This window comes from Squalius cephalus, assembly GCF_949319135.1.
Source record: "Squalius cephalus genome assembly, chromosome: 3".
NCBI classification, from domain to species: Eukaryota; Metazoa; Chordata; class Actinopteri; order Cypriniformes; family Leuciscidae; genus Squalius; species Squalius cephalus.
In genome coordinates this window covers 14,340,721-14,368,196 of record NC_137124.1, presented here as the reverse complement: position 1 = coordinate 14,368,196, position 27,476 = coordinate 14,340,721, and the positions used below count along the sequence as shown (strand labels likewise).

At 37.6% G+C, this 27,476-nt stretch overlaps 1 protein-coding gene across 3 annotated transcripts in view; it reads left to right on the top strand.

The window, feature by feature from the left end:
* syt7b (synaptotagmin VIIb) overlaps positions 1-27,476 on the top strand; it is a 136,765-nt gene that overhangs the window by 36,195 nt on the left and 73,094 nt on the right. For all 3 annotated transcript variants that reach the window (XR_013820552.1, XM_079866502.1, XM_079866503.1), the window contains exon 2: positions 17,205-17,308. Coding sequence is in view for 2 of the 3 variants with exons in the window: in XM_079866502.1 (XP_079722628.1) it covers positions 17,205-17,308 (104 nt within the window). In the remaining variant the exon portion in view is untranslated. The remainder of the gene's footprint in view (positions 1-17,204; positions 17,309-27,476) is intronic.

The following is a 27,476-nucleotide window of genomic DNA, read 5'->3' as shown; positions in this document are numbered from 1 at the left end:
GTAGTGTGGAAACGGCAGTACAGGGTCGTTTTTCAGTTGCTGAAGTATTGAGTACACTTGCATTCCTTAAGTTACTGTACACTTTCAACTCAAATTTTGGTTAAGAAAAAATGGCACGTTTCCCTAATCTCTAGAATTGGTCTATTGTTAGTTTGAGAAATTGAGAAATGAAGGCTATTCCACGCAGTTTTGTTTTGGGAGAAGAAAGCAGAAATTGATAGGCTATATAGTGCAAATAATCAGTGCAAAAACATCTTCACATTATGTAACCCAAAAACAGCAATGCTAATAAACCAGAGAGTTATGACTGCAATGGGCAAGAACATTTGTGAGCTCTGGCGGAGAGGGAAATTAATTAAAACTGTTTTACTCACAAAGATTTTGTTTGAGTTCAGAAGAATTGGAAAATTGTGCAAATGGAGTCAAATAAATGGTTTATTTTTATTGTGCTTTTTGTCCTGTTTGAACTTGCATCTCTTTATCTACTTAAATCTGCGTTTTTCATTTCATGGACACAAGCAGATACTCTAACATCTCATTTTGTTTTTCATAGAAAATAAGTAAATAATGTATGGTTTAAGCAACATAAGAGTGAGTGAATGATAATGAAATTGTAATTTTTGTTTGAATTATCCATTTAAGCTGAGGCTTGTCTGCCACTTTTCTGAGTTTCACCTCTGTTGACTTACTTTGAATACAAACTCTAGGATGTTTAATGAAGTGTCTCAAAGGAAATCCGTCTCTGCTATAACTGCATAAAAGGCATTAATATTTATTGCACTTATTGTTTTAAAACTGACCTGGTTGAGAGCCTTTCCAGGCAGCGTCTCACTAGTGTACTGTTAAATGCTAGGTGCATTGAGTACTTACAAGTTTTTTTTCTCGTTCTGTAAGAAAGTTTAATGGATGTTGATAGAAGCAGCTGGCTCTACATCTGTAGGTTTACTTCTAGTCTTCAGGCCCTTAAGGGCCTTTGAGGAGCACAGGCGTTCAGACAGCTAGAGGACACATAAGAAACAGACAGGCATAGGATGGTCACTTCGCTCAGATGTATTTGTGTTACAGTATCTTTGCAAAGCCGTCACAGTCGCTCAATCAACATGCTGCTAGACACATGCACACAAATGTATGCATTCCCAGTGGCCACCATGCCAATAATGAAACCATAAAACAGTGACAGCTAAAATGTGTTATGTAGTTGAAATTTTTGTGTACTATTTTTTTTTTTTTTTTTTTTTTTTTTTAACCACAGTATATACATGGTGTGACACAAAAATTATACAGCTGAATATCTGCCAGTGTAGACAAAGTAACTGTTATATAAGTTACACTTTCTCAGTCTGACAAACACTAAATTGATTGGGTGGCTTCATGCAACTTTAACTGTCTTCATGGAAACCGTCGTGTTTACAAGTGATGTTGAATACCTTTTCCAGGTTAATGGAATCAAATCTCTGAAAGATCCAGAGCTTTGTTTGAGGCACTTAGACTATACGAGACTGTACGATACTATATTTAAACACACACACACACACATGTATATATATACATACACATTTATATACACATTTTGTAGATAAGATCAGATCAAGAAATGTATGCTTCTGGTCACCAATGTAGCATTTAATATAAAAAAGGTCAAGAAGTACTATTAAGTACCCAATTGAAATATCCCTTGTCAATTGTTAATTTTTTAACATCAAATTTGACCCGTGATACTAAAGCACAACTTTCACCGGTCGCATTACTCTCAGTACTCCTGTCGGATGGACATACATTCTGATAACTGACACTATACACATTTTCTGCATTTATTCCACATGTGTTTTCTGTCCGACTGCAACATTCGAATGCCTTTCCAGTAAGCAACCACCCAGAACACTCTAGCAACCTCACAGCAACATGCTAACAACCACTCAGAACATCTTTGATGCTCTGGCATCTTGGCGGTGATCTTTGCACAGGCGAACACCATTCACATTTTCCACAGACAATTTAACATCCAGTGGTAACACTCTCACACCCTCGGGGAGATTGTTTTTGATTTTGCTGAAGCTCATGAGACAGATGTGTGCTCATGTGTTCACTAAACGGTCTGTCAACGCACACTTTAGAATTGTTCGCGGTGCTCGTGAGGGAGCAGATGTGACTTAAAGCCCTTCTGAAAACACTGATTTTTCAGCAGTCACAGTGATCGGTGCAGGTTGGGATATCAGGGATAAACAGCTAACAACCATCTTTACGTCCCCTTCCGAGTGTCCCGTCTCAGGGATGTGCTTTGTTTTGAGTCGTTCTTTCAGCTTCAGCGGTGATAAACGAGCGGTACCGTCCTCTCAACAGCCATTCGAGCCGACCGAGAAATGGCATTTGTAAACATTCCAGTCTGTCTCATTCAATTCTAATCAGTTGAAAGGATGTGTCCTCAAATTCCACATGCAATGCATCATCACGACATCTCTTAAACTGCTCGTGACAGGCTCGGATTCTCCGAATACAGCACTGCTGGTGTTATTTCCTCAATTTGCAAGAACGCCCCGCTTCTTCTGTTATAATTGAGCCACTAGCCATTATATGAAAATGGTGAAATGTCAGAACTGATTGCTTTTCCATAACAGTACTGTAGGTTGATGATAACAAGGTACAAACAATCATTTTTTTTTTTGTATATTTTAAAACAGTGTTTCTTAATTTGTCTGTTCTGAAAACAATGCTGAAGGCAAACAATTAAATGCAACTAACTAATTGTGCATAGATAGCCCTATCCGATTTTAAAAGGAAGGAGAAAAGCTCAAATATGTCTTATATATACATCTTTGAGCCTTTTCTCCTTCCTTTTAAAATTGGATATTTTAAAACTAAAACATCAAATATATATATTTAATTATATGAATATTATAATATTATATATTTTAGTAGATATTTTAGTAGTTTTGAAGGTTCTTAAAAGTATGAAGGGACATGATCTTTGTTGAATTTTTGCTTTATTGCATGTTTCTTAGTCACTTATTCAGTGATGCCCACTGAAAGCTGCACAAATACTGTATATCCTCCTGTGGTATAGCACATTTCTACCATATGGTAATTCAATCTAAATGTGCTATTCCACAGATATACAATATTTGTGCAGATTTCTGGCTGGTGTGACTATATAACCATATTGCAACACTAAATGAGCACATCTCATAGAGACTAAACTTCAGTTGGGCATTTAAAGCACAAACACTCATTATATTCTTCCTAAGCAAGTATTTCCAGCATACAGCAGACTGAAGGCATCAGGCTTTCCTTTCCCTCTAATTTATTTCCTCCATCCTTCATTCTCATTCTGTATTCTGTCACTCAAGTGGCACTCAGTGTCTCATCTGTCATACTCCTTCATGAGCTCTCGCTCGCTCCTGTGTGTCCTCTGCCCACATGCCTCCTGCTCTTAATTCACTCTCTTTCTCTTTCATCCCCTCGTCCTCTTCATCCTCCACTCCCAGCTGACCTTCCCACCCTCCTCCATTCTCAACAGCACTTACTGTCTTAACTTCAGGCCTTTTCATCTCCTCTTCCATCCTGCATCAACTCCTCTCTCTCACCTTTCCTCCTGATATTCCCATTCCCTTCCTTCTACTTCTAAAGATAATGTTTACTACCAGGTCCAAGCTGGTTTGGTGCTGGTCTAGCCATTGGATTAGTATGGAGTTCGTCGGTACGCTCTCACAGTCCATAAAAAATAGCAAACGCCGACTGACATGATCAGTTCTGATTGGCTGGTTTTATGCAACTTCCGGGTGTGACAGCTTTTTAGTGATTGTAAAGGTAGCGCTTTTTGCACACTTTATATTTAATCAATTCAGAATTTGAATATAAGTTTTGTTTTTCGTGCTGCTAAGAGGACAAATGGCCACACACATGCTGCAAAGTTTTGGATGTGACATCCACATATAAATGCAGGATTCACGCAAAATTACATAGATTACCATAGCAAAGGGCAAACAAATTATGTCAAAATAGATTTGCTTTAAGCGATGGAAATGAAGACTAATAGAGTAATAGAAAAATAGAAAAAATTTCATATCAAAATATTTTTGAAATGCTGTTCCAGTTATTTGTGAAAGTATTGAAGTATTAAATCTCTCACTGTACATTGCTATATTTGTCATGGGGGTGCTTTCGGCACTTTAAAGCGCACCCTCACTCATTTCAGAAGCGTCCACAGTGATTTCATTCTGGAACCGGGCCTAAAATATTCATCAGCTAGAAATTACTATTTGTGAGTGCACACTCATTCATTTCATTGCTCTGTACTGTATGTTAACTACTGTCTTATTTGTGGCGGTTTCTGGAGAAACGTCTGAGACCAAGTTAATAGTTAAAAGACACAATTATTATTATTTTTTGAAGCCAATAATGACAAGTCTTGAAAATTGATTTGTCAAAAGGTGTGGGAACCTCGAGGGCACCAGTTACAGGCCTTTTTGATATACATGTAAATGATGGAGCCTCCCGGCCACTTGCTCTGATGAAACAGCTCGGGATAAAGCCGGCTGTAAGTCACACTGGGACGCTGGGCTGTGTTTGATTAGCTTACTTTGTCTGAATGAACGGGCAGCTCTGAAGCACAACCCGTCACATATGCATGAATAAAGCATCCAAGCGAGTCGCCTGCCACAGAAGCAAGATGTGTAAAATGCCGTGTGGAGAAACTGAGATCATTTGGTATCAAATGTATCAAGTTTTGCTTATGTATAAAGACGGGGAAAGCTTCACTGTATTGTAAATAAACTTCAAGGTGACTGTACGCTGAAGCAGTAAATCTAATGTCACTTCACTTTTGTTTTATTTTTTCCCATTCTTTGTTTAAAATTTTTAATTGTGGGTTCCATTTTAATGGTCGAACTCAATCTTAACAATCACAAGGCACATCTAATCAATTGAATTCATAAAACTTATAACAATAATAAGGCTTTATGAAATGTGTTTTATTTATTTGTGTTTACATTTTTCTGGATTCTGTGTTTTATGATTGTATACACATTTATTGTGAAAAACCATGGTTAATCAATAAATCCATAAAACTTGAACAGTTTAATTAATCTTTTATAATGTAATCAAATGAAAATGTACAATTCCTTTCAATTTTTTGACAGTGCTGCACAATAGTGTGGTATTCCTTAAAAATAATGCTTTTAATAAATTGGATTATTATTGTTATTACTTTGAGACGCACATATACTGTACAAAACTAAGTAATATATTTCTGTCATAATTTCTTCAAGTAAAATCAAACTTTTATTTTGGCGGGCTGTAGTGAAGAATAGGCCGCATGCGTTTCAGAAGAAGTCTCAAGCAGCTCAGATTTTTTTTTAAAGATATTGAAGTAATAAAATATATTTCAACTCAAACATTTCTCATTAAATTATTACAAGACCAAATAGTTCATTTATTCAATTCCTCTGTACTCCTACTGAATTATGGAAAAACGTCTGAGACAAAGTTGATAGTCGAAAGTCGAACATAATTAAGAACTCCATCATGTCTCCTGAGCTATGAACAAGCAAATGAAAAGTACCTCTGGGAGGCCAACAGATACTAATGGACAGAAATTTAAGACACTTCATTTTTTATTGTCTGAAAGCTAGAAACATTAGCTTTAATGAGTAGAGGACTCATTGCCATAAGGACACTAGGACTGTGGCGTAATGTCAGAATGGCTTAATTGGCTAAATTGTTCGATGATTTGCTTGCAAGATCCAGCAACACGTCATGATCGTACTGTTTTCCTTGTGCGCTGCAGGAAATCACAGGGAAAGCGGTACGATCGTGACTCGTCGTGGATCTTGCAAGCGCGAGAACAAGTGTGTACGTGGCCGTAGATTTCTAGAACTGTATCTTTATCGTTATTGCCCTTGGTGTGAACAGGTCTTAAGTCAGTTTTCAACATTGTGAAAGGCACAAGGTGGCACAAAATAAGCACAAGGTGTAAGTTTGGACATGTTTGTGTGCAGGAATAATCTGGCTGTACGTGTCATGACTACAGGAGGCCACAGCAGGGCTCCCATCTGGCCTCTTCAGGGGTCCTGAACGCAGAGATGCCTGGCAGGTTGCCTCTAGCTCAGAATCTAGCAGTGGCTTTGCTCTATAGCTGCATTCACACAGCTGCCAGTCCACTATATTCCATTTCTACTCTGTTTGGAAGACACTTTTATTTCATTCATGGGCACATTTGTTAGTGTTTGTGTTTCCAGGGAGTTGAAACCCATGACCTTAGCGTAGTTGTGTACCTCACTGGCTGAAAAAAAAAAAAATATATATATATAGTTATAATGTTAAGACAGTTTACTTACCATATTCCATAACCAAATTTCAAGAGCAAGTTGATATATACTTGCTTTACCTTTTGTGTTGTGGTTTGTAATGAAGTAAAATGATATAGTTTTTTAATTTATGCACTTTTGGACACAATGCACTTTATTTGGACACAGTGCACTTTAATTTATGCACTTTTGCTTCATCTTTGAGACCAAGGTGTAAGAATCTGTGTTTCTGGGTCACACATAGAGACAAAAAAAGAGATTTCAGGTCAGATGTTTGTCTGGTTAAAAAAAGTTTTTTTTTTTTTTACCTCCAAGAACTTTATTGAACAATAACCATAAATGACCTGGTACAAAATATGAAATGTCTTAATCAGACAACAGACAAGCATCATAGCATAAGAAAGAAAATATAAATAAATAAAGTAAATAAAGCAATAAAATAAAAATACATTCAAGTAAATAATAGATAAATAAAGTATCAGTAGCTTCTGCAGCACGAACACAAGCATGAAGTCTGTGGTTGTTGTTGCTGTTACGTGACTTAGCGGTGTCTGACTATCGACACGTGGGGTGATGACATCATCGTTTCACAATATATACGGATTGGCTGTACACACGAAAACGCAAGGGTGTCGTTTTCAGGTTTATCCACTCTGGGACCCGGTTTAAAAAAATAGTGGTTTCAGGCACCCAAAACACCGGATCCGTCTGGACGAAACGCCGATACTATACAATTTATTTTTACGTAAACCCGTCTCCGTGTGGACAGGGCCTGAGGTATGTGTGTGCATTGCATGTGGGTTTGTGAGTTAAAATGAATAATTAATTAAATCATAAAAATATCAAATTAAAATAAACAATTTTAACGTAAAAAACGTTAAAAAAAAAAATCATGATGTGACCATTAACCAACATCAGAGAACCACACCCGTGAACATCCAAATGTGTTACATTTTTGAGATATTAACTAATTTCAGCACATACTTCAAGTAAATATTTTAGGACAAATGGATTCAGTTGACAAAAAAGTTTGGGAATTCTTAGTTATTCTTAGTTATGCACAGAAAATGATCTGCCTCATTTTCTGTGCAGATGTGAGTTGTAATATTACATTTATGTTGTGGAAATGGCTGATTCATATTATATTTTGTTTAGTACTTGAGTACTTATACTCAACATGGTTCCATTGTTTGCTCATTTTTCACTTTTTTCTCAAATCATTTTTCATATTTACATCAACAGTATGTTTTAATCCAGATTGTTCAAGTGTAGTCATTGTGCATCTTTTTTGTCCCGCCTTTGTAAATGAACATTTTTGTCAGTGATTTTATTGGTGAGATAAACACTGTGTTTGGGATGGGACTGTTTGTTTGTTTGACCAGTGGCAGATGGGACAAGTGTTTGGGAATCCTAATAATAATAATCCCAAATATAGCAAGACCATCCAGGATCAAGCTATGGACCTGTGACTGTTGAAATCCCAGCAGGACATTTTGCTTTAAAAATAGATGAAGTTCTATGCCATAATACAATCATAGATAGAAAGTATCTTGTAATGGAAAGCCGGATCGCCCGGGCCGCTGTACGGTTCCGTAGCTCGGTATTACATGATCTTTGATTGGCTCATCCTGATTGTCTTTATTGGGTCAGACGTTTCTCACCGAGCAGGCCCTGGCAAAGCATGTGGCAAATTACATCTATTTCATCACCGCAGAGAGAGTTTCAGATCGCTCGCCAGATTGTTATTATAAAGGCAACGTGTTCCCAATAACCTGTCAGGACAAATAAATGGTGAATAAATAAAATAAGCAAAAAATAGCAGGCTGCTTTACACTTCGTCTTTGTCAAATATGAACGGGGGAAAAAAACATTTGGTTGCTCCAGTTTTTTTTTTTTTTTTCTCATCTCTTAATGACGGAGAAATGCTGTTCCTCATATAGACGCTGAGTTGATGACACCAGCAGCCAGCACCAGACAGCTGGATCTTTGGGGAGCGCGCCGGGGCCCGAGTTAGCCTAAATAAGCCTCTTGACGTGCTGTGCAGACATGAAGCGCTGTGAAACGTCTGTAAAGTAGGTTGCTGGAGACCCAGAGAGCCTCTCACGCTCTCGCCTGTGTGGTACCCGCTTCTGCCCGTCTGCGTGACCCGGTGTCAGGGTTCGCATTTTGGACCTGGTCCTTTGCCCTGTGAATCTTCCTGGTCTTTAGCAGCCAGTAAAAGAGCTATTCTCGCTGGCTTTTATCTCATTTTCTCATTTTGTCTGCAGTCTGCTCTTTTTTCTTTGATCAGATCAAAGAGGGCCCTGTTCTCACTGTAATTTAGCTGGTTTAAGGGCACTCACATCATTTGTTGATACATGGTTTACTAATAGCTTCCCTGTGTTCCTGCAACAGTTGTTGCCTGAAAGCATTTTTCTAAAATGCACTATGTAATGTATTTCAACCACTACACTTAAAGGTTGATTAGACCATAATGCATTGTATTTATAATAAGTGAAGACATTTGGATATGATATGATATGATGTGATACAATGATACAATACTATTGTGTGTGTGTGTGTGTGTGTGTGTGTGTGTGTGTGTGTGTGTGTGTGTGTGTGACTTAAAGTAGAGATATTATAAAGTAAATATATCTATAAATCAATCAATAGATATATCCTTTCGTTCAAAAGTTTGTGGACTGTAAGTTTTGATTTTGCTTTACTTAAAGCCTTTATAATGCATTATAGAAATGTCCATGGATCAGTGGATTATGTCTTGCAATGCACCTTAAAATGCATTGAATGGTCTCATGAATAATTGTAACCACAGTTATAATACATTATAATACACCTTTAGAAAGTGTAATGCATTAAAACATGACAAACAACCAATTTCAGATGTAACAAGTAATCTGTTGATATTATAATGCATTTTAACTTTGGTTACAATTATTTATGAAAATATATAATGCATTATAACATGCATTATGAATGCCTTTATAATGCATTAAAAGCTTTAAGTAAGGTTGCCGAATACTTGAATGCTCTCCAAGGCTGCACTTATTTGATCAATAAAACAGTAATATTGTGAAATATTATGACAATATAAAATAACTTGTTTTCTATTTTAACATTTTAGTTAACAATTACCATCGCACACCTGCAGGTAAAAGATAAGTGCGTAGGAGAGAAGACCAAAAAAAGTCAAAAATTTTAAAAACAAAAGGAAATCCCACACACTATCAATACTAATCAATACAAAAATATTTATTAGCCAGTAAATATTAATAAATAATCAATATTTTTTCTACTTTTTTCAAATATTGATAGTGTGTGTGAATTTTAAGATTCTTTGATGACTGGAAAGTTCAGAAGAATAGCATTTATTTTATAATTGAAATCATTTGTAACATTATACATGTCTTGTAACATTATATTGTCACTTTTGATCAATTTAATGTATCCTTGATAAATATATGTATTAATTTTTTTCTTAAAAAAATCTTACTGACCCCAAACTTTTCAACAGTGTAGTTACAAGACAAGTTTGAATATCTTAAATATCTATTGTTTTTGTTTTTATTATTATGAATACTCATCATAGTTTTGGATCATAATTAGTTAAACTCTGCAAGTGATGATGGTGGGGGTTCAGCTTTAATTAAAATAAGTCACGGTTTTCATGCAGAATCATTTTCATCCTGTGCCCTGTAATATTTGTTATTATCCAACATAATGTAAAGCAGATTGAAACAATATGATGTGATATGATAGACCTAAAAACTTCCATATTCAGTGCAACACATTGCAACACTAGCTGTGTGTGCAGTATAATAGATTAAAAACCATTTGAGGTCGCCCACATTCCTCTTGAAAAGAATTTCTTCATATTGTTTCTCACGCACTCTATTTCTATAACGATACCAAGAACCTTCTTGTTTGATTTACCTGCTGTAGTAGTCTGAGATATTCAATAAGAGGTCTCTAGGGGGCTCTCAGACAAGCGTCTAGACGGTGGGTTTTCAATGACAAGGGAGTTGAAAGCCTATTTTTACCACCCAGAATGTGCAACTATTGTGTGATTGGGCTTATTCCAAAAATGCAAATGTTTACCAGCAGACGCTGCTTGTGTTTGGGATGCAGGCCTAATGAGTTTTAATCATTCGCCCTTGTTATTCTTATAGTTAGTGTGGCTGAGGGAGGGAGATACACTAGATGGGTAGATCCTGATAGATATAGTCATGTGAAGTAACTCTTTACCCAAAGAAATGGTTGTAAACTGTAAATTGTTTTGCGTGAACAATCCCTTGAAATCACTTTAAAGTGCCCCTATTATGCTATTTTTAAGGTTCCCAATTTAGTTTTGGAGGTCTCCTACAATCGGTCAAAAAACTATTTCATTTTCTCATAGATTAACTGCACATTGCAGCATCACTTTCTCAGAGTGTCTGAAACGATTTGATAAAGGATTCAAGCCTTGTCCACACTAATACATTTTTGTTTGAAAATGCATCTTTTTCTCTTCTGCTCACACTAAGATGCCGTTATTGAGCCAATAGATATGTATGTTTGCATTTGTGCCTGTTATGTGCTATTCACTTTCACACTGTTGGTAAAGATACCAACTTTGTACATTCTTCATATCGCAGTCCTGCAAAGATGACAGAAACTTTACTCACAACTGCTGTCCTGCAGCAAAACATAAGAGCAGTTGATACTGTGATATGATACTGCCAGAAGAACAGCATGATAACTTTATTATGTCTATTCCATCTGTATCTCAGTGAGCTTATGAGGTTTTTCGCATTCGCAGTAAGGTGAACTTAGCGTTTTCCGACGTTTCAGTGTGGATGTAGCCTGGCTAACATCAGACCTCTTCTCATTGAGATGTGGTCTGGGAACCACATGTTCATTTTCTCGTATTTCAGGCGTGGTTTAAGAATGCCCAGAGCCGTTTATTGGGCGCTACGAATGTCTATCAAATGCGCCTGTACGTATACTCATAGCCAATCGTTTCAATTATACCAGATGACGTATGTAGAGCGACAGAAATTCGACGAGGAAGAAGACGAAATAAACTTGCGTTCTAAACTACTTAGAACACTATCTAAGGCTGATGCCGTGTTGATGACATGTTGGATCCATAGATATAAACAAACTGCTTCGGTGTGTCGCATAGACGTCGTCATCGTCTTGCTGCTCCCTTCCCGTTCTGTGATTGGTTCCCTTTTTGAGGGGAAAATCTGGTCCATGGTGTCCAGGCTGCCTAGCAGCGTGAATAAAATCGTGCTGCACGCAAGGCCGCATGGGGAAACCCAGGCTAGTGTGGATGAGAAACTTTTGGAAAACGCTTGAAAACGCTTGTGTGGACGGAGAGAGTCTACTCTGCTCTGATTGGTCAGATGGCCCAGTCTGTTGTGATTGGTCTAGTGCTTATAGCGTGTGTCGGAAACAAAAGCCCATTACCATATCTGAATTTCAGCGAACAGTAATGATCGCATCGGTTTCACTGTATCAGTTCGAGCCCAAGTCCTCATCCTTTGGAAGTGCATTCAAAGTGGATTTGCTTTGGCAGCGCAGAAAACAGCATCTTCTCGAAAGGTCGACAACATGAACCAATATGAACTCTTCCAGGCCTCAGCTACAACTACAGTGTTTGAAGCCGGGTCAAAGTAAACGTTGTTCACGGGCAGCCAATGAAGTGGACATTATGCAAATGTGTTACAAACCTACATAGGTTCATGCAGGAAGTAAGACTGGAATTACTGACAACTCGTTTCAAGCAGTTCAGAATCACTTCTTTATTTTGGGAGACAAAAAAACATTTGATCTTTGATCTTTGAAACTTTGCAGACCTTTTACATTCACAAAATGCTATATTACATGCTACTTGAAAGGTAATATCCGGAAAAGCATAATAGGAGCACTTCGGATAAACAATCATGTGTCTACATGGGGTGTAACAGTTCAAATCACTCACAGATTGGTTTTTATCACGGTTCTAGGGTCAGGGTTTTGGTATGGTTTGGTATGTGCTATGTTCAGGGAAAAAAGGACTACTGTCAGAAAATAAGAACAAATGATCAAACTACAAGAAACAGCACAAACAAATACAATAAGAGCAAAGATACAAATTAAATAAACTGCTTTTCAGGTTTTTCGGGTATCTAACAGTAGTTATCAGGTACAAAAAATTGAATAAGGTAATTAAATGTAAAACAACATTGAATATAATCTTCACTTTATAAATTAAAGATTAATCATTATTAAAGTTACAAAAGCTAGTCAGTCAATAGCAGCGCGTGATTTCCTTGTCTTTTGTTGTTTGATTAACATTAAAAACACATACAGAGAGCAGGAATATTAGGCTGCTGTCACTTTAAGACATCATGCACAGATCCAGTACACTGATACTGATACATTTTTCTCGACTGTTTACGTTCACTTGAGACAACCTAAGGCATGTTGACAATTTTTGTGTATATTTGTTCTTTCAAGCACAAGACTTGAAAGAGAACTCTGTGTGCGTGCTTCGGATGAGTGCACAAATCTTCTCACAGCGCGCGCGAGAACTGTTTCTCATCTACTTGGCAAGGCTTAAATGAGTTTAGTTTAAACACGAATAGCGATGTGTATCTTGAGCGGTATCAACACACAGGTGATGACGCGTAAATGACTGGTCATATAGAGCATACGACACATGCACTGCACAAAGTTTAGGAGAAGCCAGAATGCGTATCCATCGACAGAAACATACATTAGCCTAACAGACTCTCTCTGTCTGTTTTATTTATTTCCAACAAACCATATTATAGATACGTATGTGTCATCAGATTTGAGATGAACCGCGGTGCAAGTGCTTGCTGAACCGTGGGTGGAGAATGGAACAGTTCGGTTTTTTTTTTACAGAGAACTGTTACACTGTACATCATCAACTACCCATCTGTTCTTGTTTGACTGAAATTCATCCCTGTCTATCACTCAGTACCATTAGGCCTGTTCAGAAGTCACATCACACATAAGTGAAGGATCTACTCTCATGGCTTTGCTTTGAATCTGACCCACAAATAATCTTGTCAGTTATTTGGCACAACCCTGTCAGAATTCCTCCCAACATTGAGAAATGTCCGATGAGACGGCACGGCCCCATTTGTCACACGATGCCATGACCCAAAATGCGCCGGGCCGCAGGGATGTTATTATTTGGGCCAGTGTCTCAGACTTTATCAGGAGGATTTTCTCAGCATTATTTACAGGTGAGCAGAAATTTCCACTTAGGCACTAATTGTCTACATACTGCTCGACCGTTCCCAAATCACGGGTCAGAGACCGGGGTTGTGTGCCATGCAGAAATTAATTGAGAATGCCTTTTAAATTCAAATTTATTTTTTTCAATTTGAGTTGAGGTAGTATTGTAATTGGATTTTGTGTGCGCTTGGCTGCCGCTTCACACTGGCTCTTTGTTTTGTTCGTTTTGTTAGTTAGAATGGCTGCGTCTTTTACGGGAGGAATTTTTTGGCATGGTAGCTGTTCCCGTTTTCCGTTTTGAAGTCGTGGAGTTTGCACTTGTTTGGTCTCTGTGGGATTCGAGATGCGGTTCGCCGTGTTGCTTGGTGTACCCACTTCATGAGGGACTACTCTGGTGTTACACAATTTTACTCTATTGCTCATTCTATCTGGACTGTATGGTTGGACATATATTTATATATATATTACTAAACATTTGACTCAGATTCCATGACTCAGATGCCATGTCTGTGGTGGTTGATGTCTATCTATACTGTTTTGTTTATTGTATTTGTCCTGTTTTATGTTTATTCATGTTATGTTGATTGTAAAGCGGAAAAAGTGCAATATAAATTAATCTACTTGCTTGCTTACTAGAATTAAAATTAATTCAAATTCAATGAAATACATACCATTCAAAATTTTGGGGTCAGTAAAATTCATACTTTTATTCTGCAAGGACACATTAGATTGATCAAGAGTGAGAGTGAAGGCATTAATAATGTTACAAAAGATTTCCATTTCAAATAAGTGCTGTTCTTTTGATCATTTTATTAATCAAAGAATCCTGAAATAAAAAAAGATTGCCCTCATCTCCATATTGTTTCCAGGCCTCTCTCATTGTTTCTGTCTCTAAAAAGACAGAAATGATAGACAAAGTTGCTAAAGGGGCAGTCAACAGGGAGCGATTTTCAGATATTAGCCCTCAGAGACACTTTAGACCAGAAAGGGCTTCTCGCCTTTCACGGTACAATGAGTGTTGCCAACAGACCAATAAAAGTGAAGAATTCCACAGGTGAATGCACACGCCTAAAGAAAAAAAATCATATTTCTGATCACTATGTCTTAAACATATCTACTGTACCCCCCACCCGTATTTTTGTTGTTTACAAAAAAATTCTAAACAAGATACATTACTTGCTTAAAATAGCTTAAAAGATCTTAAATCTTATGCTTAAAAAAGAAAATAAATAACTAAAGTCGGTAACACTCTTATTATTCACAATTTTACTTCTCCAGTCAATGTAACTTGTTTGAAGGGTGTTTAGATGTTTTACTGGGAAAATAAGACATAAATGCTAATTGAGAAAGTGATTTTTTTTGTGGTCAGTGGTCAGACGGTCTAAGTCAGACTTTATGCAATGAATCAAATGTCTGGCTACGCAAGACTTACAGTATAAGCTGATAACATTAAATAAACGGATAGAAAAATTCCCAGAACCTCAGGACTTTCTCTCTCACACACATTTATCTCCTTTTCCACCTCTCACTGTAATTTTCCTCATTTTATATATTTCTTAGGGGCATTATAAAATAATTTATCCTGCTCCCTTCCGCCCCCTTTCTGACAGAACCTCTACGGTTCTCTTTTTTTCTTCCACAATATATATTATTCCCTCTTTTCTTCGCCTTCTCAGTTACCGGATTACTGTCAACTTTTCTCTCACATTTTTTATCTAAAGTATTACCCTTCCAAACCTCAAATGTGCTTCTAAACACCCGTTTCAAAAGAAAAATAAGAACGTGCCGATCTCTTTCTTACCGAAGATTGCTGATCTTCAACGCCAGATCTCCTCACCTCCCACCTAAATCTCCTCACCTCTGAAGGTCTCATGCTGTGACTCAGACTTCGACTAAACCCTTATGGACTCTAATGTCATGACAGGGTCAGTGCAGTTGTATTCGACCAGACCGTTGTATTTCACATGTTTTACTCAGTTTAACTGGATTACACGCCTGCTCTCCGTTCTGCCCCTCTCTGTGAAAACGAATCTATTTCTGAGCAGCTGCCTGTGTTTTACTTCACCACCCACTCTCACTTTACTTCTGCAATCTGCACCATAAAATTAAATCAATCTCTGTTTGTCAAAAAAAGTTTATTTACCTAATAAAAATTGCCAATGAGGCAGTACAAAACAAGTCAGTTCAATCAAATAATGAATTAGATGTGCCCCCGTGCCTAATATACATCCATTAGTGTAGTTTAGTTTTGTTTACTTGACCTTTATTAATATATTATTATAACATAATTTATTTTTCTTCAGGATTTTGTACTTGATACCTTCATCACTTGTTATATTAGTTATTTGTTCTATTATTTTCTTATAAAGCATTTTCTTTAGAATTTTTACTTTTACTTCTATTGATATTTTAAAAATATTTCTTTATAATTTAGATGATTTTTAAACAATGTTTCTTTAGGATTTTTTCTTGAGATCTTGATCACTCATATGCTGTTTTCATTTATTTTTTATATTTTATTTTATTCTATTTTTTAAGCATGTTTCTTCGGCATTTTGTGCTTAAGACCTTCAGCACTTTTTTATTATTTTCTTTTCTTTTCTTTTTTTTTTAAAGGGTTATTACACCTAAAAATGAAAATTTTGTCATTAATTACTCACCCTCATGTCTTTCCAAACCCGTAAGACTTTCATTCATTTTTGGAACACTATATGACGATTTTTTTTATGAAATCTGAGAGCTTTCTGTACTCTCCATTGGTAACTACCACTTGACGCTTCAAAAAATTCATAAAGCGATTGTAAAACTAATTCATATGAATTGAGTGTGTTACGCAGCACGTTTGAGCTTCCGCAATGTGGTTTGTTCTTGCACGTCAAACGCCTACAGTTAAGCTTCTGTTTATGTTTGCTGATCAATGTTTACACGTGAATAAAAGCCTTAATTCAATCTGTTCATCATATAAAGTGATCCGGTCTCTTCAGAAAATTTTGACTAAACTGGTCAATTCATATGGATTAGTTTTACAATCTCTTTGTGAACTTTTTGAAGCGTCAAAGTGGTAGTTACATGCACTGTTAATGGAGGGACAGAAATTTCATTAAAAAATTTTTCATTTGTGTTTCGAAGATGAACAAAAGTCTTACAGATTAGGAACGACATGAGGGTGAGTAATTAACGACAGAATTTTCATTTCTGGGTGATCTAAACCTTTAAGGGTACAGCCTAAATGTTTGTATTTAATATTTATTTAATACATTTGTTTATGGTTTGTTGGATATGTATGCCAAAGCTGTGAGTCACATTGTCTTACAAACGAAATAACCACTCATTTTAGCTGAGTAACATTTAGTTAAAATGTGTGCATAAACTGTTAAATATGTGCCCCCTTTGAAATGCTAAATGACCCCTAAAGCATCGACAGACTTAAAAAACTGAACACATTTTCCTTGCTCTTATAAGCTCTGTTTCTAATTGCCACACAAATAGCATCCTGCACTGGAGACTCGACTTTCAATTTATTCCAATAGAGTTTGATGTTAACTTATTAGCAAGCTATTGACACAACTCAAATTTAATAAATGTGTTTGCATTTACAGCAACTTAAGTAATCATGCAGTGTTAACACATTACCTTTGACAGCTCTAATTTTAAGGAATTGTCTCTCCACAGGTTCTTTGTCTCTGAGTGTGTTCCTAGTATCATTGGGATTAACGGTGTGTGTTGTGTGGCTGGTGGCACTATGCGGGATCTGTGGATGGTGCCAACGCAAACTGGTAAGTGATTTCACTTCCTGCACAACAAGAAGTGTACAATGTCTTAAATTGACATCTGTTGGTGTATAAGAATACGTGAACAATAGGTAGTTGGCTTTTGTAGTGCCTTTTTAATGGTAGTAGTGTCTTCTGCTTAATGGTTGTTTGTCGATTACAGTCTGACAACCATCAATGAACATCTCAAAGATTATACATTTACATTATTTTTCACGTAAATACATTATTAACAACACATTTTACATTATTACAGCTCCCCTCTCTCTGTCCCGAACGCGTCGTTTTCGATGAAGCCCCTCCTTCCGAATTACTAAATGTGCTGTGATTGGTTAGCTGTCCCAGTGTGTTGTGATTGGCAGCGTTTAGCATGTGTTCGGGAAATGTCCCGCCCCTCCATAACTGTGAGTTCTGCTCTAGTGTAAATATAAAGGATGGCAGCAATTTAAAACCATTCGACCCCGATTCAGACCCTGACAATGTTAACAAACGAGAGGATCATACAGAAAGGATTTCGTGCACGGACTTTGCAAGCCCAGATTTCACAGGACGTTTCATAGTGGTATGTTTTTCTCATACATTATAGGTACGGTGTTGTCCACCATTTAATTATGATATTTGTCAGAAAACTATGGTTATACAAACAGTAATCGATCACAAAAGCATGGTTAATTTTCCTAAGGGGCGGTGAACAGTCTTACAAAAGCGAGAGCTTACAAAAGCTATTGTAAACAACACTATATCAACACTAACGTTGGCTAGCAGGCGAGCGTAGCAACAATATAAAACTTATTAGAAACTATTAGAAACTTATCAAAAACTAAATTAGAACTGTTAATAGAAAATAACAACAGATTGTACCAAAGTGGAAACTGCTCAATTTCAGAAGAAGCTTTTGTGTGTATAGCCTGCATTGTGGTTCTGGAAGCTGTTCTTCATGTGCAGTGCACAGATAAGAATCGGGATTATAATGTTCAGGAACAGTGTTTAAAATAAATGTTACCCATTCTAAGTCCATCATCCTGAGGTAGGTCAAACAAATGAGTTGTGGAAAAAACATAGCTTTTTGACATAGCAGCAGCTCATCCAGGCCTTGTCCGCTTTTCTGTGTATTCCGGGGGTGGGGATTATTTAAATGAGGAACATTATGACGTAAAATATCCTCTTTGGAGACTTTGAGCTAACTTTGACTAACCTTGCAGATCTTTTTTATGCACAAATGAGCCACATTGCAGATTAACTAAATTTAAAAAAGTGAAAAAGCATAAAAGGACCCCTTTAAAAGGAGTATTGTTAGTATTGCATGAGGGGGGTGGGGGGTGATGCATGGCATTCCCTCGTTTGTGTATACATCAGACTTAGATCCAGATTGCCTTTCAATAGCTCTAAATCTTATTTTCTGTCTGGATAATTAGGTGTTGAGCCTGTAGTTTTCCCGTTCAGCCTTAGCATCTGCAAAACAAGATTTGCCATTCAACTCATGCAAAGCAATTCAGCGCAAGGCGGCCAAATGAGACTGAGATCATGAGGGAAGAAAGAACATGTATTAAGGAAAAAAGAAATAATTAGTCTAAATGATTTATATATAAACATGAAAATGTGATTACAGACCACTTTTTGATTAATAGCCAGTTGATAAATAATATCCACATCCAAATGAATCTCCTGTGCTCAGTTTAATTAAATAACCCTCTTCCTAAAATAAACGGATCACATATTATTCAAAATGAATTAATTACCTTTAACACATTTAATGTGTCACTTGCTTTTTTGCCTAGAAGAGAAGCCGAATGTGAAGGCATCGTTTCACAACCATTCCTAATACAAATCCACGCTTTTCATTCATCAACCAGGAGGAGTGATCGGTTTTGAGATGGTCAGCACAGGCCAGACGGAGGAAGTGAAAGGAAGGAAATGAGAGGAGGAGTGAGAGGCAGACGGGAAGACTGCAGGGTGGCTAAAAAGAGATTTCAAGCTTTAATTACACTCCGTAATGGCTTCCCCACCACGTGCCCGGCCTGCGGGCATCTAACGTCTTACTGTTATTACAATGAGGGATTACAAACTCGCTTCTCATTCTATTCGTCACATTTTCTTGTGCAGTTTTTGCTCGTCCTCTTTTGCTGTTTTCATACTTAGTACTTAATGTTTCGATATAAATCAGAATTTAATTGTCCCCTCCTCCTCTGTTTTGATACTGTATTAAGCTGTTCTTAACTGCGGTTAGGTGACCATGAAATGATTTGCAAAATTCTTTTTTTGTCATCAAAATAATGGTGTTTTCACACTAGAGCTTTTAGTGAGGACCAAGTGTTTCATTGAGGTGAACAGCTGGGAGCGTTGTCCTAGAAACTATGAGAGTGGTTCTGCAAAACCAAGTGTGAAAACAGCCACTAAAAGCTGTTTATCGTTGCAAAATGTATTTGTAGGATTGACTTCCAGATGTGTGAATCTCATAAAAACATGGGGTTAAAAAAGGGCCTATAGTTGAAATTCCTTCATCTATGAGCCCTTAAAGATTCCCTGTGGTGAAAATCAAGTTTTTAATGTTGTATATATGTCTGTGTGTTGTTTTTATTATCCTTTAAGACAAACCATGTGCGAATTCATCAGTCGACGCCATTGCTGAGTATTTTCTCTTGAAACTGCAGTGTACCAAAGACAGTCTCAAAAATGTGTTTGAAACCACCTCTGTTTCCTACCATCACAAACATGTAACCAATCCCCTCAACGTCCGAGGATTTTCCACACAAGAACACCTTTAAGAAGGGACAGAAAAAATCAGGTACATATTGCAATATAGCGGGTGAATTGAATATATGATGTATATTAAGATGTTATGATGAACTATATGCCTTTCTATTCTGTTCAAAGCGTTTCTAAGATGCTAATTTTTAGAAGGCAGCTGTTTGACTCCGAGATGGCAAACGGGAACATGGCTTGTGTAACATTAGTAACACATTATTAGCTGTTTGATAATATAGTCAAGCCAAAGGCTAATCATATAATTATCGTTGTGTCTGAAGTTGTCGAGAGCATTACATGAAACTCATTACCATTCTGATACACCAACTTGTAGACAACCTTGTATAATTCACTCTTCCTCTTCTTCTTCTGAATCAGTTTCTGGCTGAATTAAATTTCCACTTGCCATTGTGTAGCATTTACTACAGTTGACCAAGTGGATCAGGTAGTCCGAGCTGCTGTGATTGAGTGGAGTTATTAGTAGACTAATTTGCATATTCATGGTTGATGAGTTTTAAGGGATAATATTATTGACTGCAGGGGAACTTTAAATGTATTTTATTTCTTTATTAATAATGTTCAACAGTGAACATACATACATCATTTTCTGTGCTGGAAATTAAAAAAATATTAGGTTTTTGCATAATTTGGCAATTGCAGCTTTAATATTTAATCTTGTCTTTTTGGTAAACAAGTTAAACATTTATAAAACTAATGATGGTTTTTCGTATTTTAAGGTTGAAAGTAAAGCAACAAAACCTATACCAAGCATGCATTTAAAAAGTAATAAAGGAAATACAAATGAAGGCATGTCATGTTTCTAAAACAGCTTTAAATGTGATGCAGTTTTTTTGTATTATTTTTATACCGTTGTAGAAATATTAATATTTTGAATTTGCTTTTATTTTATATTTTCATTTTTCATTTTAAGGTTTAGTTATGTGCTATTAGTTTATTATTAGTTTTTTATATTTTTACTTTAATTTGTTTCAGTTTTAGTAATTTTAGTACTTGAACTTTGATAGTTTATTTCAGTTAGTTGCAAAGGCAATACTTCTAATTTTAGTTTAAGTATTATCTATGTTTCTTATTTTTTTATGTCATTTCAGCTTTATTTCAATTAACAAAAACAATTTTAATAGTTTTAGTTAACATTAACAACACTGGCGTAATGTTCATGTTCTAAAAAGTAATAATTAGTTTTAATAAAAATCAACCTTGTGGAAATAAAAGTGCCTGTAGTAGAAAAAAACACCCAATTATATTTTGCTTAAAGAAAATGATAATTGTTTTAGGACCATTAAGCATTGGTCTGGTATTAAGATGTGTTTTGGTCGATCGGATCACGAGTAGACGAGGGAGACACATTCCCGTTTACACCTGGTGTTTTAATTTGTCTCTTTTGTCCACTTTCGACCACTTCTGTCCTGATTTCTTCGAGGGGAGGGTCTATGGATGAGTAAATATATGGGCTTTTTCAGATCTAATCAAAAAGCTCACTCAATTTACATATGAACCAGAGATGACAAAAAAATACACGGAGAGCAGCGGCTTTTGTTTCTGCTCTGATAGACACAAGACCACGCTAAACACTGTGAGCACGTGTTTGAAATCAGAAATGGCGAGAGAACATTGTGCTTGGTAAATTTTTCATCTTCAAACCAAACTTACGTCTGTAGGCGGTCTTTTGCGGCTGTTCAAACACATTCGACCAAGTGACCACCTACACTATGAAAGCAATCCGGTCAAATACATTTTCGACTACTTCTAGAAGTGGTCGAAAGTAGACTTGCTCAAAACGTTTTTTACACCTGTATTTAGCGTTGTCTACTTGTGAAATCAACAACTGGCCGAAGACTTGAATGTGTTTTACTGCAGGTTTTAAAAGCCCAGTCTCACACCACATTCCCACTCTGAACATCTCTCCACACTACAATTAGCACCCCCTACCCACTCCCTCCTTCTGCTTTTCAGCCTGTACTTAAGATCTGTGAGGAGAATGTATGCTGGGTCTTCAGGAAACAGAAGATAAAGAAAGCCAAAGGCCCAGACGGTGCCTCACCAGCCTGTCTAAAAGCCTGTGCTGACCAGCTGTCATCAATCTTTAACAATTCACTGGAGCTGTGCAAAGTCCCCTCCTGCTTCAAACGCCCCACAATCATCCCTGTACCCAAGAAACCAAAAATCACAGGTCTAAATTACGACAGACCAGTTGCTTTGACGTCTGTGGTCATGAAGTCATTTGAGAGACTGGTGCTAGACCCTCTTCAGTTTGCTTATCGAGCAAACAGGTCCGTGGATGACACAGTCAACATGGCACTGCACTACATCCTGCAACATCTGGACAAACCAGGGACTTATGCAAAGATCCTGTTTGTGGACTTCAGCTCGGCTTTCAACACCATCAGCCCAGATATCCTCCTGACTAAACTAACCCAGCTCTTTGTTCCCACCTCCATCTGTCAGTGGATCCACAGCTTTTTGACAGATAGGCAACAGCTAGTGAGAATGGGGAAATTCATGTCCAACACCTGTACAGTTAGAACTGGCGCCCCCCAGGGCTGTGTGCTCTACGAATGACTGTACTGCAAAAGACCCCTCTGTCAAGCTCCTGAAGTTTGCAGATAACACTATAGTTGTGGCGAGCAGGACGAGGCCGAGGGCCGTGAGAGAGCGGTGCGAGGCCGGTGGCGTGATTGATAATGAGCGACACCTGCGCAACGTACTGGTCTCGTATCTCTCACGGAGGAGCGGAGGCATAAAGGAGGAGCGACGACAGTATATGTGACAGCAGTCGTCCGTATTTGTTTATTTAACGTTTATTAAAGTCTTTGAATGTTCACCGGTTCCCGCCTCCTTCTTCCCACAACCTTGCTAAATTGGTGCCGAAACCTGGGAAGGAGGAGGAACGCGCTGTCAAAGAGCCCTCGCCGCTGTGGGGAATCCGCGGTGCCATCGAGCATGGTCAGCAGAGTTCGTCGCCATGGACGCTCGAGGCGGTGCGCTGGAGTGAGTTACCGGGGGGACGGACGAGCTCGCTGCCGGCCGCCTGGGTGCTGGAGGGGCGGCTGCCGTCCGTGAGGGAGCGGAGGAGTCGCCGCTGTTCGCCGTGTGCCAGAGCCTTCCGGCATGATGAGGAGGAGCAGGGAACGGGGGACTCCTGCCGTCTGCCCATATCCGGAGGAGCCGTCGCCGTCCACCAGGCGGCGGAGGAGTGTCAAGCCGTCCACTGAGGGCTATCCAGATGGCAGTGTGTTGTGGGAAACGGACCAAGATTTATTTATTTTTTCCTCTCTCGTATCTGTCGCTCCTCATGCTTCCGTCTCCTTTTCTCTCGCCTTATCTATCCATACCCCCAGGTGCCGTGGCCACCATGACTGGTCCCCCCGGAGGGGGGGGGAGTAGACGCAGTCTCGTGGGTACCCCCCCGGCCTGTGAGGGGCGATGGGCGAGCAGGACGAGGTCGAGGGCCGTGGGAGGACGGCGCAAGGCCAGTGCCGTGATTACTGATGAGCGACACCTGCGCGACGCACCGGTCTCGTATCTCTCACGGATTAGCGGAAGGATAAAGGAGGAGGGACGACAGTGGAGATCGAGAGAGGCCAGACCAGGATTTATGTTATGTTTTGTTATATGTGACAGCAGTCGTCCGTGAGTGGCTGCTGTCTTCACTTTCATTTTGTATTCGTTTATTAAAGTCTTTGAATGTTCGTCGGTTCTTCCCACAACATCTAACCTTGCTATAATAGTCATCGCCTACATCCACAATGGTGACTAGTCTGCATAAATACAGGAAGCTGGTGCAGTCATAACAACCTGGAGCTGAACACACTCACAACTGTGGAGATGATTGTGGACTTTAGGAGAAACCCCCCAAAACTTCCCCCAGAACTTTCTTGTATGACAGAAATGAGAATGTGCTTAATTGTCAAGAAAATGTCACTATGCAAAATACTTAATTGTTCTACAATAGGTTTCATTTTGTTTAAGCAAAAAATGTGTTTTTTCTTTTATGAGATTCACCTTTTCTAACATCACCCATGAGTTCTTATGAACCAAACTCATTTTCAAACAGACTTTGACCATTGCATTAGGATTAATGTTGTTCTTACAATTAAAGCGGCTGTGGTCAGTCTTTTGATCAATAGCAGAAGAACAACAGATCCTTAATGAGTGAATAAGCTGGGATACGTTATGTAAGGCTGCACAGCGACAGTCTCCCTTTATGTTTCTCATACCTCATACTGCCACGCCGCAGGGCTCACTAATGATTCATATGTTTTTTGCCCACAACACCCCACGCTTCTCTCCGCGCCGACAGACTGCGTGCTTTCTCCTTCTCCCAAATAGATTTGACAGTGCTGGGTACTCTCGGGTCAAGACTACTTCTCCCTGTCTGATCCAGTTCTGAGTCTCTGAACAGAGGGAATCTGGAGAAGTTGATGCTTTGCTTGAAAGAACTCTGTTGAGAGAGATGGAAGATGTGTGTCATACGAGAACGAAAGTCTTACTGAAGTTGATTTCTTGTATATGCTGAAATGATTTTGCTCCATATTAAATGCTGTACAATCATACAGCCCTCCATCCATCTTCCTTTCATCCATCCATCCTCCCTTGATCCATCCATGCCTTCATGGTTACTTAATTTCGGTTTGTGCTTATTATTTTTTATCCATCCATCCATTGTTCTATCTATTGTTTTATCCATCCGTCCATTGTTCCATCTATCGTTCCATCCATCCATCCATCCATCCATCTATCCATCCATCCATCCATCATTCTATCTATTGTTCTATCCATCATCCATCCTTCTATGTATTGTTCCATCCATCCTTCTATGTATTGTTCCATCCATCCATCCATCCATATTGCTCTTTCCATCCATCCATCATTCTATCTATTTTTCCATTGATCTATCCATCCATCCATCATTCTGTGCATCCATCCATCCTTCTATGTATTGTTCCATCCATCCATCCATCCATCCATCCATCCATCCATCCTTCTATGTATTGTTCCATCCATATCGTTCCATCCATCCACACCATTCCATCCATCCATCCATCCATCCATCCATATCGTTCCATCCATCATCCATCCATCCATCCATCCATATCGTTCCATCCATCCATCTATACATTATTCTATCCATCCATCTATCTTTCTATTTATTGTTCCATCCATCCGTCTATCCGTCCGTCATTCTATAACATATATATCATTTCATGTATCATTTTATATATTGCATTTATTTAGTTTTATATATTACAACAGTTTCATGTCCATCTTTTTTTTGTCTAACACATTCTTTCTGTTGTGTCTGAGGGGAATAATTTTTCAGTAGTAAATTGTGCGGATAAGATGAAGGTGAGAAGTGCAGATGTGGTGAAGGAGATTTTCAGCTAAGAAGATCTGAGAATAAAGCACTCTTAACATGTGACAGACAGTGTGAGGGCCGAGTTGGACCCGTTGTGAGACTACCACCAAGAAACCACCTGTGAAAAATCTTATTCCCTCCTCTATCATATTTCTCCTTGCTCATTCACCTTTTGTGATTGTAAATTCTTTTTGAAAACCTACCCCTTACTCTGCCTTTGCTGTTTCCCTTCCCTTTTTTCTTTCCCTTTGCTTCTCTCTCACACATACTGCATACCTGTCAGAGATCTCATCTTAAACAAATGTGTCTGTGTGGGAGGATATGCAAGAAGTATGACTTATTAGCGGTTTGTGCTCAATATTTTTTTTGGGGGGGACCAAAACAGAAAAAGAACATTATTTATTAAGAAGTTGTTCTAAAAAATACATAAACCTGAGAATATGTAATAATCTCTAAAATTACCCTAATTTATGCAACAAAGATTTTACGTTTTTTAAGTTTAATTTTAAGATATCATTGGGGTTATATTGTTCAATCTAACAAGCAAAATTCAACTTTACAGCCTGACAGATTCATTTGGTCTCTTTTAGCACAATCTTTAAACTTTAAAACAGTGTAGCCTGTAAAGTTGACCTTCATTTTAATGAGCAGGATAATATGCATGAGACCAGTTATTCTACATTAATTTTAATTGTTCTCCATGTAAATGGACCTTACATCAGCTGAACTACATGCGAATCAGTTTCCAGCTCTGCATGAACTTTTAACATTTCAAAAGGTCTTTCAAAGGCAGAACTGGTGAGTTACATCTCTTATGGATGTGTAACATAGTTTTGCATTATTTTAATTTAAGGATGTAGAATAAAGATTTAATAAGGTCAAAAAAAGGTCAGAAAACTTCTGTAAGTGTAATTCTTAGTTCGTTTCAATACGTTTCATCTTTCTCTGTAAATGAACCATAAACATGTTATCATACACACCAAATGGGGTAGTTCAAGAGACATAACACTTGCATTCCAAATATTAATATTTCATTTATATACTGTATATTTCATTACTTTGATCAATTTTATGGGGTTTTACATTTTATGGGTTATGGTGGAAGATCATGCTCTAATTTATTCAATATATGATGTAGTCTTTATTTTTAAATTTGTTAATATTTATTTTTTTCTAATACATTTCTAATTTATTTATTAATATTCATCTTTAAACCTAGGTTATTCTAGTTAATTAAAAGTAAAACATTTAAAAAAATGAAACATTTTAGTTTTTTTAAATAAATATTAACTGAAATAAAATATATAAAAAACTTATTTTACTGCTCTTAACTTATTATACTTTCTAATTTTCATTTTGTTTAACTTGATGTACTAAAATAACTTAAACTGAAATAAGAATTAAAAACTACATATGCATATTTTTAAAAAGTAATGAAAAATCACAAAAAATGCATCAAAATGAGTACAACTTAATATAAAAACCAACTAATTTAAAATGTTCACAAAAAATATAATAGTATCCCAGTGATGCTAACATAACCCCTCTCTAAATATTTATCTGTGGTGCTTATTTAACGGTTAAGAGAAACTGTATTTTACATCTCTGGAAAAAATAGGCATAATTAATCATAATGAATGATGCAGTTGTTTGTTTTGTTGCAAAACCTCTCCTCTGTGACTGCAGAATTTATTTGACTAAATTCCTGTTCCTGTAATTCCGATTCAAATTCTACACTAATTCCATATCCTGTGGGGCGTGGCACAAGTTCTAACTCATGTCTCCTGATGTAAATGAGTGCGCTTGCGTCGCAAGTCACAAGATGTTTGTACCTGTGTATGAACACAATTGTTTCGCTTCCTTTCTTTTGTTACTATTCATTACGTCGGTAGACAGATCATGGCAGAGGAGCGATTGCATGTTGGCAGCCGCCGTAATTTAAATGCTTGAAACTGGCAGGCTATTGCTGTGCCCGGGCCAAGAAGCTGCTCTTTCTTCCTCCCTTTCGGATCATTTATCATCTCTTACACAACTGCTGGCGGCTGATGGCTT